Source organism: Vanessa cardui, chromosome 10, assembly GCF_905220365.1.
Source record: "Vanessa cardui chromosome 10, ilVanCard2.1, whole genome shotgun sequence".
Lineage (NCBI taxonomy): Eukaryota > Metazoa > Arthropoda > Insecta > Lepidoptera > Nymphalidae > Vanessa > Vanessa cardui.
The window spans coordinates 4,900,426-4,917,768 of NC_061132.1; the positions used below are offsets into that span (position 1 = coordinate 4,900,426).

At 33.6% G+C, this 17,343-nt stretch overlaps 3 protein-coding genes across 6 annotated transcripts; all 3 read left to right on the plus strand.

Moving 5' to 3' along the window:
* The first annotated feature begins 745 nt into the window (after positions 1-745).
* LOC124533300 lies at positions 746-1,856 on the plus strand. Of its 2 annotated transcripts, XM_047108519.1 has the most exons (3): positions 746-804; positions 1,444-1,602; positions 1,771-1,856. In XM_047108519.1, the coding sequence occupies exons 1-3, from the start codon at positions 772-774 to the stop codon at positions 1,843-1,845; spliced, it is 267 nt and encodes an 88-aa protein (XP_046964475.1). In that variant the 5' UTR covers positions 746-771; the 3' UTR covers positions 1,846-1,856. The 2 variants fall into 2 exon arrangements, with proteins under 2 accessions (XP_046964475.1, XP_046964474.1); XM_047108518.1 differs by lacking the exon at positions 746-804 and having other exon boundaries at positions 1,340-1,602.
* A 5,003-nt stretch (positions 1,857-6,859) lies between these two features.
* On the plus strand, positions 6,860-7,974 carry LOC124533297. 2 transcript variants are annotated; one of them, XM_047108513.1, is made up of 3 exons: positions 6,860-6,918; positions 7,562-7,720; positions 7,889-7,974. In XM_047108513.1, the coding sequence occupies exons 1-3, from the start codon at positions 6,886-6,888 to the stop codon at positions 7,961-7,963; spliced, it is 267 nt and encodes an 88-aa protein (XP_046964469.1). In that variant the 5' UTR covers positions 6,860-6,885; the 3' UTR covers positions 7,964-7,974. The 2 variants fall into 2 exon arrangements, with proteins under 2 accessions (XP_046964469.1, XP_046964468.1); XM_047108512.1 differs by lacking the exon at positions 6,860-6,918 and having other exon boundaries at positions 7,458-7,720.
* Positions 7,975-12,978: 5,004 nt separating this feature from the next.
* LOC124533299 lies at positions 12,979-14,093 on the plus strand. Of its 2 annotated transcripts, XM_047108517.1 has the most exons (3): positions 12,979-13,037; positions 13,681-13,839; positions 14,008-14,093. In XM_047108517.1, the coding sequence occupies exons 1-3, from the start codon at positions 13,005-13,007 to the stop codon at positions 14,080-14,082; spliced, it is 267 nt and encodes an 88-aa protein (XP_046964473.1). In that variant the 5' UTR covers positions 12,979-13,004; the 3' UTR covers positions 14,083-14,093. The 2 variants fall into 2 exon arrangements, with proteins under 2 accessions (XP_046964473.1, XP_046964472.1); XM_047108516.1 differs by lacking the exon at positions 12,979-13,037 and having other exon boundaries at positions 13,577-13,839.
* Positions 14,094-17,343: the final 3,250 nt, after the last annotated feature.

Sequence of the window (17,343 nt, forward strand, 5' to 3'; positions counted from 1 at the left end):
GATTTAATTAAAAATATATATATAATTAGGTGTAACATTGTACAGCTAGAGTTCGAAAACCTTCGTCAGATTTCAAATTCATTCCTTTGTCATTTCGTAAACTTCTAGTACCTTTTGAAACTAAAACACTAAACAGACAGCTGCTTATAAAATTAAACAGTAGGTACAGTAGGTACTCATTGCTAGACGTGACTTACAATGGCATTGCGACGCAATATGTCGTTCTCAATCGGTAAAGCAGATTATCGCTCAAACTGAGCACACGAAAATAGATCTTAAGGTGACGAACCTTTTTTACCCTGACTGTCCATACTAAACACATACATGCATAGGTACTATTGTAAATATTAATAATGAGATTGTAAATATAATTACTTTTGAACAGATGCAATGAAAACAAAGAATATAGCAAACGCCCACACAACGATCCGTCGTCTGTATCGCGCGCACGTGTCCATATGCGAGTTGGTGAGGAGTATCGACGAGGGCGAGGGGGCCTTGGTGGCGATCTTACTGCTCTCCAAGATATTGGAATGCACGGACACTTTTTATCATTTCACGTCAATGTCTTATTCGTTCTTAGGTAGGCGACTATGTAAATAAAATTTTCATGTATAATATGTAAATGTTATCTGAACTTATATCAAGTTAAACTAGTTTCAAGTGTATTAATACATTTTATTTGTTGTAGGTGACTGGACGTACGGAAAATTTGAAAATTTAGGAGTGACTTTAATTTGGGCCTTTATTAAGGGAGTTTTGATAGTTCTAATGGTGGAACACTGTCATAAGACACAAGAAGAAGTATTTATCTCACTATATATATGAATATTTATTTAAATTAAGTACCACATACAGATAAAAAAAATAGCCTAACGATTTTAATAACACATAAATGAAACCTTGTGTAGCAAACAGTCCATAGAATGTAATTAACCGCCCGCGGCTTTGCTCGCGTTTTGATAGGCATGTGTTAGGCAAAAAATGTAGCCTATGGAGCCAGCCCAGCCTTCCTTGGAGTTGAAATTTGCTTCATACAATTTTTTTTCAAATTCGGTTCAGTGGTTTGGTAGTGAAAGAGCGAAAGACAGACAGGGTACTATCATATTTATAAAATTAATTTAGATTAAAACTAATTATTTTAATTATCAGTCTACCCGTGACCACGAACACTGCAAAGTGCTCGAAACGTCGGGATGTTTAAAAATAATTAATATACGCGATTCATCCGTTATAATTAGTTTTATTTAAATGTGTAATAATCGCGAAAATTTAAGACAACATTAATTTAGATTGTTTCTAAACTTATTGTAAATAACATTATTTTGCGCAGTTCGCATCGAGGCGATGGAGTTATCACATGCGGCTCTGCTATCCCAGTCTCGCTTAGCGGAAAGACACATTGATGTCGTTTGTGATGTTTATGCATTTTTTCTTACGCAGTTTCAAACAACACAAAACCACGTAAGTCACTTGATGTGCGCATCAGCAGACAGGGAATTTAAACATGAACTGTCGCGCTTCTACGACCAAGTTGTTGACGACACGCCTGCATTCTCACCACTGGGGATATGTGTTTTAACGAGGCAGCTCTTAGTTGGGGTAAATGATTCATTCAATAAAAATATATTTCTCTTATTGTTGTAATATAGTCCGGTAGTCAGATAAAAGACAAAGAATGTATGTATTTATGAATGTTGAAGAAGAGATTATTTATATAAAATACTTCATTTATAAACAAGCATTAATTAAAATAAATAATCCTTTCAGATAATCGGTGGCATTGCAACCTTTTTAGCAATTGTTCTACAATTCCACGTTATAGACAGAGTTGAATTACTTTAATCTTCAAAAGGCGGAGAAATGTCATTTCTTTATGAAATAATGAATATTGCTTTTAGTGAATAAAAACATGTGTTTTAATATTTGTTTTTGTTATATTATATTCTTAATATATTTCCTTTTTGGTTCAGTAATTAGTTTGCGAGTCTTCATATCAAAGTGCCTCTAAATTAAATAAAATAATTTTATTTAATACACATTACACTTCTTGTTTGTCAAATTAATCATTACCATAGGTTCCGAAGAGGAAATGCCCTGACCTGAAAGAAACGCCGAAAGTTTTTTTTCTATAAGATATAGCCTAGCAGTGATCATTTCATTCCTAAGGTGCGCTATCAAGCATAAACTTAAGAATTGTGTAATATATAATATAAAAATAAATAAATAAATAAATAATAACCCTTCGCACACAAGCATTATTTAACATTTTTTTTTAATATGGCAACAGAAGTATTATTGAACGCTTTCTGGGATCCTGTTGTAAAAACGTGTACATTGGCCCACAAAGAGTTACTGACTCTTATGTAGTCGAGTAACGGAGTAACAAGTTTGTGTTTGTTCTTTATACCAACGCTACCAGTATCATGTCATTTTTACGTAAAATTAGTAATATTTTCCCGTATAAGTCAATTGTTAATTACAAGCTTTGTTTAAATTTATGCCTGACGCTTCGATACTATATTACCCGAATAGCCCTAATAGTCCTTTCTGCAGTACAAATGACGTATGGATGGCGTCTGCGTTACGTAAAAGTATAACAACGAAAGATATTATTCTATGAAAGTAACTGAAATGTATTAAGCGAGTGGTATCGGCGTCGGTGAATATTTATTTTCGACCGCAAACGCCGCAGAGGTCAGTCTAATATCATAATATACGGGAACCATTGGGACTTGCCGTCTCGAGTAAGGCCTAAAATTCAACAGACTCAACTGAATCCATGTATATCGATATCCCATTGAGAGGTAAGACAGGAGATCTACTCTCTCCAAAGATATTCTCAACGGTAGTCAGTGAACTTGCGATAGAAGGTCAAAAAGTAGTAAAGTTTTGAGCTTGTTGTTAGAGTTCCGTAGCTCGAAAGGAAACAAGGAACACATATAAGACCAATTATTTTTTTTGTCTGGTCGTCAGTCCGAGGAAAAAGTTCGGAAACCGTAAATTTCTTGTTACGTCTGTTGCGTTACGTTACGTTAGTATTGTGTGGTAATCCGGAAAGCTCAATGCGGAAATTCGACATGCAATTCTCCGTTTTTTAAGATGTTATGTGATGAGTGCGTTTCATCAAGTACAAAATCTAAGATCGTATAACTTGTATTACATTAGCTAAAACATGGATCGTACTGAGCGATGCCAGATCAGCGGTCCACTAGCAAGAGTGCTTTGCATCTCCAGCCTGCTCTGTGTCGTACCGCTTCAGTTGACGCCGCTTCGCAACGAGCCTCAGCGCGTTTCAATTAGCGGCGTACGGAAAGTCAAATCAGCGCGCCTCAGTTACATCGCCTCAATATCGCGCAAACGTCAAATTGGTGGATATGTCGTGATATTTCTAATTCGTAAGTATTCATTGAATGGAATGAACAAATATTGAATGTCCTTAGCAAATTCCAAACGCAGGTTAAAGTCTACTATTTAAGGTAGATCTAACACGTTCACATCATAGTTCAGACGCAATGTGATTACCATTAGACCATAATCTATTTCTCTTTTTTAAACTATTGGATTCCAAATTAATAATTTTATCTAGAAAAATCCGCGTTTTCGTGAGCTATGATGAAGAGGATGTCGCCAATGGAATGACATCTTTATTTCAATGTCAACGCTGGCGATTCGAGTTGATGGTCTAGACCGTGTAAGCCTTGCAAAGGTCTGTCGTCTATTGTGGTGTATCGTCCGTACTTGGACTGTTCCGAGTGGCAGGCTTGACAGTGATACCGATACAGTTTTGTCTTTATTCCTTTCAACACTAGAGCTAATTTCATCTACACTGCGCTTGTCATCCGACTAATGTATTCGAGTGAAATCATTCTTACATGTTCTTCCTCCTTAAGTTTTCTAGGAATTAAAAATAGAAGTTTTCAAATCTCAACTATAGCTGTTCCTACGAGGCCGGCAACGTTTTAGCAACCGTTGTGTTACAGATGTCCACAGACGGTATACGTATGTATGTATAATTGCAATAAAAATATACTTTTTGTTTCAGTTGTAATGCAAATAATTGCACTTCTCAATGAATTCATATTTCAAATAGATTCATCACCGTATCGCATACGCACAGGATTGTCAACAGTATTTGCCATCGTAATCATGATATTATTATTGACATCAATACTCGTAACGGGGTCCGATGGCGTTAATAATATGAACCGATATATGTCATATGTAAATAAACTTGAAGAGGTAAGCGAGGCCCAGAGCTTTTTTAATTGTTACCGTTTAAGAGAATATTTTTAAGGAAAAAGTTGTGTATATAAATTAAATGTTCCTTTGCGACGAGACAAAATCTGTTGTCGTCAAGATATAAGTCATAATTAAAGTTGACAGGTCAAATTATTAAATAAATATAGGAGCTTTATAATTACTTATTGATCGTAGAAAACTGGTTCAGGTACTAATATCTCAGACCTGAGAAGAACCTGCGAGAGAAAGGCAGCCGGATTTTATTATTACTTTTTAAATTGCACAGCGCGTTGTTTATATTTCATTGTGAAGAGGATTATAATAAATCTTTTAATAAATTGTCACTTCACCGCAGTCAAATAGAAACATAACAAAAGATCAGCTCGAATCAGTTTTCCTACTCTGCTATCAGAACAATGCAGACGCGATCCGGTATACAGTATCGTGTCGTAATCATATGACGTTTCATTATGATATAAATAAGAAAAAATTGTGCTAAAGATGTAAAAAAAATTATTCAATGAAAATAACATACTAAACATTACTTCCTTCCAGATAAATCAAGAATTGGAGAGCAGCCACTTAGATATTAACATAAGGTACTCCGGTATTATAACGTGGGGATACTTGTCAATATTTGTGTTCTTTTTTGGCTGTCATGTATTTTTTAGAATGGATTTTGATTTGGGAGATAATTATTATGCAATTCATAAGTGTAAGTAAACATTGTTTATGTCACAAGTATAATAGTAATGACATTTCGAGACGACGTAGAAACCCACGTCTAGTTGATATTGAAAATAGCTACTCCACGTTTAAAATAAACATTAAACAAAATTTCTCCCAAAACAAATCTTTTTAAAACCATCTCATTTTCCACTGCTTTATGAGATTGATCACAATGATAAATATAATCGCCAGTTAAATTCACTTGTTTTAAATGTTTCTATCGCTAGCTCACGTAATTAATATCATAATTAATAAATAAAAAAAATAACAAAAAGAAAAACCGACTTAAAAAAAAAACACTATTTTAAAAAAAATGTAATATACATTCAGAAGTAATAAAAATGATTGCGTATTCAATATATTTTTAGAGTCCTTCTAAGTTGTACTTCTTGTAAATTAAATGAAAAATATTAGACTACTTAAAATTCGATTAACGATTATATAATTTAGTTACAATTATTGTTATATTTGGATTCAGTTTATTTTTATTAGATATAGACATAATAATAGATACCTCAGCCGAGCTTGGTTTTTATTGAATACCGATCGTTGTTTTAGTAACATCATTAGCTATTTCGCTCGGATTTTTCTTCAAACACCTCTTCAACGTGCTGCTGTGTTTGCAATTTGTATTCATCGTGTGCTCGGTGAATGATACACTTCGAACGCTGAATAAGCGACTACGCAGTCTGATCTTCAAACTACAGCTTTACGGTCGTATTTTTAGTATTATTATTTTTTGTAAATAGTTTTTACTAATATTCAAATCTAATCAATTTCAAATCAATTTTAATCAAGTAAACTTCACAATGAAGCGTTATTTAATCGTCAATAATTAAATACTAACACCGTTTCGGAAAGTAGCTTCTAGCTAGATGAAACGGCAAGAAACTCGCATAGTTGCTCTTTTCAAATAAACTAATTTACAATGCTGGTATTTACAGTAATTGGTGTCCTATGATGGAACCCGAGCCTAACTCCAGGCGTTTCTTCCTAAAAAGTACTCTTTAAGGAATAATGAATAGTGTAGATTAAAAGTCTCCAGCATTTTATTTAGAAATTATTCCTTGAGTTTAGTTAAATCGAATCTTTGAAATGTGCCACCGAAATCGAGACCCAAACCTCTAGTAACATCGGATAATAGATTTAATTAAAAATATATATATAATTAGGTGTAACATTGTACAGCTAGAGTTCGAAAACCTTCGTCAGATTTCAAATTCATTCCTTTGTCATTTCGTAAACTTCTAGTACCTTTTGAAACTAAAACACTAAACAGACAGCTGCTTATAAAATTAAACAGTAGGTACAGTAGGTACTCATTGCTAGACGTGACTTACAATGGCATTGCGACGCAATATGTCGTTCTCAATCGGTAAAGCAGATTATCGCTCAAACTGAGCACACGAAAATAGATCTTAAGGTGACGAACCTTTTTTACCCTGACTGTCCATACTAAACACATACATGCATAGGTACTATTGTAAATATTAATAATGAGATTGTAAATATAATTACTTTTGAACAGATGCAATGAAAACAAAGAATATAGCAAACGCCCACACAACGATCCGTCGTCTGTATCGCGCGCACGTGTCCATATGCGAGTTGGTGAGGAGTATCGACGAGGGCGAGGGGGCCTTGGTGGCGATCTTACTGCTCTCCAAGATATTGGAATGCACGGACACTTTTTATCATTTCACGTCAATGTCTTATTCGTTCTTAGGTAGGCGACTATGTAAATAAAATTTTCATGTATAATATGTAAATGTTATCTGAACTTATATCAAGTTAAACTAGTTTCAAGTGTATTAATACATTTTATTTGTTGTAGGTGACTGGACGTACGGAAAATTTGAAAATTTAGGAGTGACTTTAATTTGGGCCTTTATTAAGGGAGTTTTGATAGTTCTAATGGTGGAACACTGTCATAAGACACAAGAAGAAGTATTTATCTCACTATATATATGAATATTTATTTAAATTAAGTACCACATACAGATAAAAAAAATAGCCTAACGATTTTAATAACACATAAATGAAACCTTGTGTAGCAAACAGTCCATAGAATGTAATTAACTTCGCGCCCGCGGCTTTGCTCGCGTTTTGATAGGCATGTGTTAGGCAAAAAATGTAGCCTATGGAGCCAGCCCAGCCTTCCTTGGAGTTGAAATTTGCTTCATACAATTTTTTTTCAAATTCGGTTCAGTGGTTTGGTAGTGAAAGAGCGAAAGACAGACAGGGTACTATCATATTTATAAAATTAATTTAGATTAAAACTAATTATTTTAATTATCAGTCTACCCGTGACCACGAACACTGCAAAGTGCTCGAAACGTCGGGATGTTTAAAAATAATTAATATACGCGATTCATCCGTTATAATTAGTTTTATTTAAATGTGTAATAATCGCGAAAATTTAAGACAACATTAATTTAGATTGTTTCTAAACTTATTGTAAATAACATTATTTTGCGCAGTTCGCATCGAGGCGATGGAGTTATCACATGCGGCTCTGCTATCCCAGTCTCGCTTAGCGGAAAGACACATTGATGTCGTTTGTGATGTTTATGCATTTTTTCTTACGCAGTTTCAAACAACACAAAACCACGTAAGTCACTTGATGTGCGCATCAGCAGACAGGGAATTTAAACATGAACTGTCGCGCTTCTACGACCAAGTTGTTGACGACACGCCTGCATTCTCACCACTGGGGATATGTGTTTTAACGAGGCAGCTCTTAGTTGGGGTAAATGATTCATTCAATAAAAATATATTTCTCTTATTGTTGTAATATAGTCCGGTAGTCAGATAAAAGACAAAGAATGTATGTATTTATGAATGTTGAAGAAGAGATTATTTATATAAAATACTTCATTTATAAACAAGCATTAATTAAAATAAATAATCCTTTCAGATAATCGGTGGCATTGCAACCTTTTTAGCAATTGTTCTACAATTCCACGTTATAGACAGAGTTGAATTACTTTAATCTTCAAAAGGCGGAGAAATGTCATTTCTTTATGAAATAATGAATATTGCTTTTAGTGAATAAAAACATATGTTTTAATATTTGTTTTTGTTATGTTATATTCTTAATATATTTCCTTTTTGGTTCAGTAATTAGTTTGCGAGTCTTCATATCAAAGTGCCTCTAAATTAAATAAAATAATTTTATTTAATACACATTACACTTCTTGTTTGTCAAATTAATCATTACCATAGGTTCCGAAGAGGAAATGCCCTGACCTGAAAGAAACGCCGAAAGTTTTTTTTCTATAAGATATAGCCTAGCAGTGATCATTTCATTCCTAAGGTGCGCTATCAAGCATAAACTTAAGAATTGTGTAATATATAATATAAAAATAAATAAATAAATAAATAATAACCCTTCGCACACAAGCATTATTTAACATTTTTTTTTAATATGGCAACAGAAGTATTATTGAACGCTTTCTGGGATCCTGTTGTAAAAACGTGTACATTGGCCCACAAAGAGTTACTGACTCTTATGTAGTCGAGTAACGGAGTAACAAGTTTGTGTTTGTTCTTTATACCAACGCTACCAGTATCATGTCATTTTTACGTAAAATTAGTAATATTTTCCCGTATAAGTCAATTGTTAATTACAAGCTTTGTTTAAATTTATGCCTGACGCTTCGATACTATATTACCCGAATAGCCCTAATAGTCCTTTCTGCAGTACAAATGACGTATGGATGGCGTCTGCGTTACGTAAAAGTATAACAACGAAAGATATTATTCTATGAAAGTAACTGAAATGTATTAAGCGAGTGGTATCGGCGTCGGTGAATATTTATTTTCGACCGCAAACGCCGCAGAGGTCAGTCTAATATCATAATATACGGGAACCATTGGGACTTGCCGTCTCGAGTAAGGCCTAAAATTCAACAGACTCAACTGAATCCATGTATATCGATATCCCATTGAGAGGTAAGACAGGAGATCTACTCTCTCCAAAGATATTCTCAACGGTAGTCAGTGAACTTGCGATAGAAGGTCAAAAAGTAGTAAAGTTTTGAGCTTGTTGTTAGAGTTCCGTAGCTCGAAAGGAAACAAGGAACACATATAAGACCAATTATTTTTTTTGTCTGGTCGTCAGTCCGAGGAAAAAGTTCGGAAACCGTAAATTTCTTGTTACGTCTGTTGCGTTACGTTACGTTAGTATTGTGTGGTAATCCGGAAAGCTCAATGCGGAAATTCGACATGCAATTCTCCGTTTTTTAAGATGTTATGTGATGAGTGCGTTTCATCAAGTACAAAATCTAAGATCGTATAACTTGTATTACATTAGCTAAAACATGGATCGTACTGAGCGATGCCAGATCAGCGGTCCACTAGCAAGAGTGCTTTGCATCTCCAGCCTGCTCTGTGTCGTACCGCTTCAGTTGACGCCGCTTCGCAACGAGCCTCAGCGCGTTTCAATTAGCGGCGTACGGAAAGTCAAATCAGCGCGCCTCAGTTACATCGCCTCAATATCGCGCAAACGTCAAATTGGTGGATATGTCGTGATATTTCTAATTCGTAAGTATTCATTGAATGGAATGAACAAATATTGAATGTCCTTAGCAAATTCCAAACGCAGGTTAAAGTCTACTATTTAAGGTAGATCTAACACGTTCACATCATAGTTCAGACGCAATGTGATTACCATTAGATCATAATCTATTTCTCTTTTCTAAACTATTGGATTCCAAATTAATAATTTTATCTAGAAAAATCCGCGTTTTCGTGAGCTATGATGAAGAGGATGTCGCCAATGGAATGACATCTTTATTTCAATGTCAACGCTGGCGATTCGAGTTGATGGTCTAGACCGTGTAAGCCTTGCAAAGGTCTGTCGTCTATTGTGGTGTATCGTCCGTACTTGGACTGTTCCGAGTGGCAGGCTTGACAGTGATACCGATACAGTTTCGTCTTTATTCCTTTCAACACTAGAGCTAATTTCATCTACACTGCGCTTGTCATCCGACTAATGTATTCGAGTGAAATCATTCTTACATGTTCTTCCTCCTTAAGTTTTCTAGGAATTAAAAATAGAAGTTTTCAAATCTCAACTATAGCTGTTCCTACGAGGCCGGCAACGTTTTAGCAACCGTTGTGTTACAGATGTCCACAGACGGTATACGTATGTATGTATAATTGCAATAAAAATATACTTTTTGTTTCAGTTGTAATGCAAATAATTGCACTTCTCAATGAATTCATATTTCAAATAGATTCATCACCGTATCGCATACGCACAGGATTGTCAACAGTATTTGTCATCGTAATCATGATATTATTATTGACATCAATACTCGTAACGGGGTCCGATGGCGTTAATAATATGAACCGATATATGTCATATGTAAATAAACTTGAAGAGGTAAGCGAGGCCCAGAGCTTTTTTAATTGTTACCGTTTAAGAGAATATTTTTAAGGAAAAAGTTGTGTATATAAATTAAATGTTCCTTTGCGACGAGACAAAATCTGTTGTCGTCAAGATATAAGTCATAATTAAAGTTGACAGGTCAAATTATTAAATAAATATAGGAGCTTTATAATTACTTATTGATCGTAGAAAACTGGTTCAGGTACTAATATCTCAGACCTGAGAAGAACCTGCGAGAGAAAGGCAGCCGGATTTTATTATTACTTTTTAAATTGCACAGCGCGTTGTTTATATTTCATTGTGAAGAGGATTATAATAAATCTTTTAATAAATTGTCACTTCACCGCAGTCAAATAGAAACATAACAAAAGATCAGCTCGAATCAGTTTTCCTACTCTGCTATCAGAACAATGCAGACGCGATCCGGTATACAGTATCGTGTCGTAATCATATGACGTTTCATTATGATATAAATAAGAAAAAATTGTGCTAAAGATGTAAAAAAATTTATTCAATGAAAATAACATACTAAACATTACTTCCTTCCAGATAAATCAAGAATTGGAGAGCAGCCACTTAGATATTAACATAAGGTACTCCGGTATTATAACGTGGGGATACTTGTCAATATTTGTGTTCTTTTTTGGCTGTCATGTATTTTTTAGAATGGATTTTGATTTGGGAGATAATTATTATGCAATTCATAAGTGTAAGTAAACATTGTTTATGTCACAAGTATAATAGTAATGACATTTCGAGACGACGTAGAAACCCACGTCTAGTTGATATTGAAAATAGCTACTCCACGTTTAAAATAAACATTAAACAAAATTTCTCCCAAAACAAATCTTTTTAAAACCATCTCATTTTCCACTGCTTTATGAGATTGATCACAATGATAAATATAATCGCCAGTTAAATTCACTTGTTTTAAATGTTTCTATCGCTAGCTCACGTAATGAATATCATAATTAATAAATAAAAAAAATAACAAAAAGAAAAACCGACTTAAAAAAAAAACACTATTTTAAAAAAAATGTAATATACATTCAGAAGTAATAAAAATGATTGCGTATTCAATATATTTTTAGAGTCCTTCTAAGTTGTACTTCTTGTAAATTAAATGAAAAATATTAGACTACTTAAAATTCGATTAACGATTATATAATTTAGTTACAATTATTGTTATATTTGGATTCAGTTTATTTTTATTAGATATAGACATAATAATAGATACCTCAGCCGAGCTTGGTTTTTATTGAATACCGATCGTTGTTTTAGTAACATCATTAGCTATTTCGCTCGGATTTTTCTTCAAACACCTCTTCAACGTGCTGTTGTGTTTGCAATTTGTATTCATCGTGTGCTCGGTGAATGATACACTTCGAACGCTGAATAAGCGACTACGCAGTCTGATCTTCAAACTACAGCTTTACGGTCGTATTTTTAGTATTATTATTTTTTGTAAATAGTTTTTACTAATATTCAAATCTAATCAATTTCAAATCAATTTTAATCAAGTAAACTTCACAATGAAGCGTTATTTAATCGTCAATAATTAAATACTAACACCGTTTCGGAAAGTAGCTTCTAGCTAGATGAAACGGCAAGAAACTCGCATAGTTGCTCTTTTCAAATAAACTAATTTACAATGCTGGTATTTACAGTAATTGGTGTCCTATGATGGAACCCGAGCCTAACTCCAGGCGTTTCTTCCTAAAAAGTACTCTTTAAGGAATAATGAATAGTGTAGATTAAAAGTCTCCAGCATTTTATTTAGAAATTATTCCTTGAGTTTAGTTAAATCGAATCTTTGAAATGTGCCGACGAAATCGAGACCCAAACCTCTAGTAACATCGGATAATAAGATTTAATTAAAAATATATATATAATTAGGTGTAACATTGTACAGCTAGAGTTCGAAAACCTTCGTCAGATTTCAAATTCATTCCTTTGTCATTTCGTAAACTTCTAGTACCTTTTGAAACTAAAACACTAAACAGACAGCTGCTTATAAAATTAAACAGTAGGTACAGTAGGTACTCATTGCTAGACGTGACTTACAATGGCATTGCGACGCAATATGTCGTTCTCAATCGGTAAAGCAGATTATCGCTCAAACTGAGCACACGAAAATAGATCTTAAGGTGACGAACCTTTTTTACCCTGACTGTCCATACTAAACACATACATGCATAGGTACTATTGTAAATATTAATAATGAGATTGTAAATATAATTACTTTTGAACAGATGCAATGAAAACAAAGAATATAGCAAACGCCCACACAACGATCCGTCGTCTGTATCGCGCGCACGTGTCCATATGCGAGTTGGTGAGGAGTATCGACGAGGGCGAGGGGGCCTTGGTGGCGATCTTACTGCTCTCCAAGATATTGGAATGCACGGACACTTTTTATCATTTCACGTCAATGTCTTATTCGTTCTTAGGTAGGCGACTATGTAAATAAAATTTTCATGTATAATATGTAAATGTTATCTGAACTTATATCAAGTTAAACTAGTTTCAAGTGTATTAATACATTTTATTTGTTGTAGGTGACTGGACGTACGGAAAATTTGAAAATTTAGGAGTGACTTTAATTTGGGCCTTTATTAAGGGAGTTTTGATAGTTCTAATGGTGGAACACTGTCATAAGACACAAGAAGAAGTATTTATCTCACTATATATATGAATATTTATTTAAATTAAGTACCACATACAGATAAAAAAAATAGCCTAACGATTTTAATAACACATAAATGAAACCTTGTGTAGCAAACAGTCCATAGAATGTAATTAACTTCGCGCCCGCGGCTTTGCTCGCGTTTTGATAGGCATGTGTTAGGCAAAAAATGTAGCCTATGGAGCCAGCCCAGCCTTCCTTGGAGTTGAAATTTGCTTCATACAATTTTTTTTCAAATTCGGTTCAGTGGTTTGGTAGTGAAAGAGCGAAAGACAGACAGGGTACTATCATATTTATAAAATTAATTTAGATTAAAACTAATTATTTTAATTATCAGTCTACCCGTGACCACGAACACTGCAAAGTGCTCGAAACGTCGGGATGTTTAAAAATAATTAATATACGCGATTCATCCGTTATAATTAGTTTTATTTAAATGTGTAATAATCGCGAAAATTTAAGACAACATTAATTTAGATTGTTTCTAAACTTATTGTAAATAACATTATTTTGCGCAGTTCGCATCGAGGCGATGGAGTTATCACATGCGGCTCTGCTATCCCAGTCTCGCTTAGCGGAAAGACACATTGATGTCGTTTGTGATGTTTATGCATTTTTTCTTACGCAGTTTCAAACAACACAAAACCACGTAAGTCACTTGATGTGCGCATCAGCAGACAGGGAATTTAAACATGAACTGTCGCGCTTCTACGACCAAGTTGTTGACGACACGCCTGCATTCTCACCACTGGGGATATGTGTTTTAACGAGGCAGCTCTTAGTTGGGGTAAATGATTCATTCAATAAAAATATATTTCTCTTATTGTTGTAATATAGTCCGGTAGTCAGATAAAAGACAAAGAATGTATGTATTTATGAATGTTGAAGAAGAGATTATTTATATAAAATACTTCATTTATAAACAAGCATTAATTAAAATAAATAATCCTTTCAGATAATCGGTGGCATTGCAACCTTTTTAGCAATTGTTCTACAATTCCACGTTATAGACAGAGTTGAATTACTTTAATCTTCAAAAGGCGGAGAAATGTCATTTCTTTATGAAATAATGAATATTGCTTTTAGTGAATAAAAACATGTGTTTTAATATTTGTTTTTGTTATATTATATTCTTAATATATTTCCTTTTTGGTTCAGTAATTAGTTTGCGAGTCTTCATATCAAAGTGCCTCTAAATTAAATAAAATAATTTTATTTAATACACATTACACTTCTTGTTTGTCAAATTAATCATTACCATAGGTTCCGAAGAGAAAATGCCCTGACCTGAAAGAAACGCCGAATGATTATCACTGATTTTATCAAAGTGATCAATGTTACTGTGAATTTACATAATATTGTTGTAAATATATTGCGACGCAACAGTGAATATTCCCACTTTGTTAAAAACATCCTGAAGGGAGTCTCTAGCTCCAAGATTATAAATAAACCGGATTGCTCTCTTTTGTAAAATAAAGACAGATTCAATATCTGCAGCGTTACCCCAAAGTAATATGCCATATGACATAATACTGTGAAAATAACCAAAAAAACTAAACGAGCGGTATCAATATCAGTTAGTTGTCTAACTTTTCTAACCGCGTATGTTGCGGAGCTTAGTTTTCCTGTTGGGGTTGATAAATGAGAAGTCCACTGAAGTCTGGAATCCAATTCTATTCCTAAAAACACCGTAGTATCAGCTACTTCAAGACGGTCACCATTTAAAGATATATTATAATTTTGCTTGCTAACATTAGGTAGGGTAAAAACTACACATTTTGTTTTTTGAGCATTCAAAACTAAATTATTTACTGTAAACCAATGGTGTATCTGTGATAATGTACCGTTCACAACATCATAGTCACTTTTTTTCCTGTCAACCTTAAAAATCAGCGAAGTATCGTCAGCAAACAACACTATAACCCTTAACAAATTAAATAGTTAAATACCCTTAACATAGAAAGGAAGATCATTTATACTAGAAATAGAAAGGGACCCAAAATTGAACCTTGTGGAACTCCCATTTTAACGTAGATCCAGAAGACTTTATTCCATTACTGAAAACTTGCTGGATTCTTTGACTTAAATATGAAGCAATGAGATCAAGAGCTTTACCCTTAACACCGTAATATTTGAGCTTATAAAGAAGCGTTTCGTGTTCTACACAATCGAATGCTTTATAATTCGATAAATCACAGAGTACTCCAATAGCGTTCTGTGATTTTTCCCAAGTATCGTAAATATGTTTGAGAAGCGCAATCCCCGCATCAGCTGTCGAGCACCTCTTCTAAAACCGAATTGCTCACCATGAAAAATAGCATTTGTACCGAAATGGATGAGAAGTTGATTCAAAATATTGTTTTCGAAAATTTTACTTAAGGATGGGAGTATTGATATAGGCCTGTAATTACCGGGATCGCTTCTGTTTCCAGTCTTAAAAAGTGGTAAAACTTTACTACATTTTAACAAGTTAGGACATGAACACGTGTCCAAACTCTTGTTAAAAATTCCTGCTATATACGGAGCAATGTCGTATATGTTGTTATTAATAAATTTTACCGAAATGCCCCATATGTCCTTCGTTTTTTTAATATTTAAAGCTTCAAGTACTTTTATGACCTTTATTGCAGAAACCGTTTCAAATGTAAAATCAATAACGCATTTAGAAACACTATTATTTAATAACCTAGCTAGCCTAGCATTTCATGTAGATGATTTTAAATGAAATGTTATTTTATGGGGTACTTTATCAAAAAATGTTTCAAATAAATTAGCAACCTCTAATTCAGAACTCGTGTATCTACTTACCTGTATTCAATTCTATTGGTATCATTTCCTTTTTTGGTTCTCCACTAACACTACTAAAACCATCCCATGTGGCTTTAATTCTATAATCAGAATTCAGAAGTTTTTCTTTAAATATAAGGACTTAGCAGAAATGAATACTGTTTTAAAAATTTTGGAATATTTCTTGACGTATTCTAAAAAGGCTACGCTTCGATTCCACCGCCTCATATCATATAAGTCGTATAATTTATTTCTACTTTTATAAATACCAACAGTAGCCCAGTCACTAAACTTTAATTTTGTGTTACTATAACATGATTTCATTGTAAATATATTGTTAAATTCTTTTAATATTACTTCAAAAAATGAATTATAAAGCTCATTTGGATCCTGTGTCGTAAGATCTAGATTAGACAATTTATACGCCACAATATCTTTAAAACAATGTAATTTGTTAGCCGTTATTGGTCTGTATGTTATTTCTTTTAAATGATTTATTTCTTTGTGTTTTAATGAAAATTTCTGACCACAATGGTCTGAAGTTAAATTATTTATATTGAATTATTTTAATTGATACTATGAAGTATTTTTTTTCACAGTCACAAAACACATTATCAATACACGTAGAAGTATCGTCGGTTATTCGCGTCGGTTCATTAACTCTATGAGTTAAATTAAATGACATAAACAAAGCGACCAACCGAACACTTAACGTAGTCTATTTAAGTAAGTCGACGTTAAAGTCCCCACATACAATTATATATTTATTAGTTTTACATAACTTTTTAAGAATGTCCTCCATAGTGGTTTCAAACAAATAAAAATCTCCCGATGGGGGCCGGTACACGCAGACTATAATGTACTGTGGAAATTCCACGCAGGATAGTTCGATATTACGTTCGATAGACGTTTTATTATTTGTGCCGACTATATATTATTTTAATTTCACTTGTTGACTTCCAGGCAGGATATACATAAAACAGATTGACATATATATTTATAAGTAAGATTAGTAGGCGATGTTGGCTCAACGTAAAATGTATTTATCATAAATCAAACGGTAATAACTCAATAAACAAATTTGGACATTGTTTGAGGCCGAAATGAGCATAACTATTTCATAGTCTTATTGTTACTTACGTTACAGATACGAGATATAGTATAGTAACACTCAATATATCTACGACTTCGAATTATATTTATGACGGTTGGTTGCAGTTTATACGTATATTGTGCTCTTATAAATTTTGTTAAAATATATAGTTTTTCAGTTTTTTCAGATTTTAATAACCTGAAATATTTCTGTAACCTCGGGCTCATCGAAGGAGTTTGTTCTGCCATTCAGTGAGGGTTGGTGAATATATAAATATGGGAGATTTTCGTCCCTAGCTTGCGGTTTACTTTCGGTTTTCTTATGTATCATAAGATGGAGTATTGTAAACGCACATAAAAATTTGGAGATGCTATTCTGATATGAAGATGCTATCATCGGTTCAGATTGACG

What these genes read in the sequence shown, in the direction of transcription:
- LOC124533299 (XM_047108516.1), top strand. Translation starts at nt 13,585, where the DNA reads ATGGAGTTATCACATGCGGCTCTGCTATCCCAGTCTCGCTTAGCGGAA. An exon ending in CGAGGCAGCTCTTAGTTGGG is followed by an intron (nt 13,840 to 14,007) that starts GTAAATGATTCA and finishes TAATCCTTTCAG; the next exon opens with ATAATCGGTGGCATTGCAAC.
- LOC124533297 (XM_047108512.1), top strand. Translation starts at nt 7,466, where the DNA reads ATGGAGTTATCACATGCGGCTCTGCTATCCCAGTCTCGCTTAGCGGAA. An exon ending in CGAGGCAGCTCTTAGTTGGG is followed by an intron (nt 7,721 to 7,888) that starts GTAAATGATTCA and finishes TAATCCTTTCAG; the next exon opens with ATAATCGGTGGCATTGCAAC.
- LOC124533300 (XM_047108518.1), top strand. Translation starts at nt 1,348, where the DNA reads ATGGAGTTATCACATGCGGCTCTGCTATCCCAGTCTCGCTTAGCGGAA. An exon ending in CGAGGCAGCTCTTAGTTGGG is followed by an intron (nt 1,603 to 1,770) that starts GTAAATGATTCA and finishes TAATCCTTTCAG; the next exon opens with ATAATCGGTGGCATTGCAAC.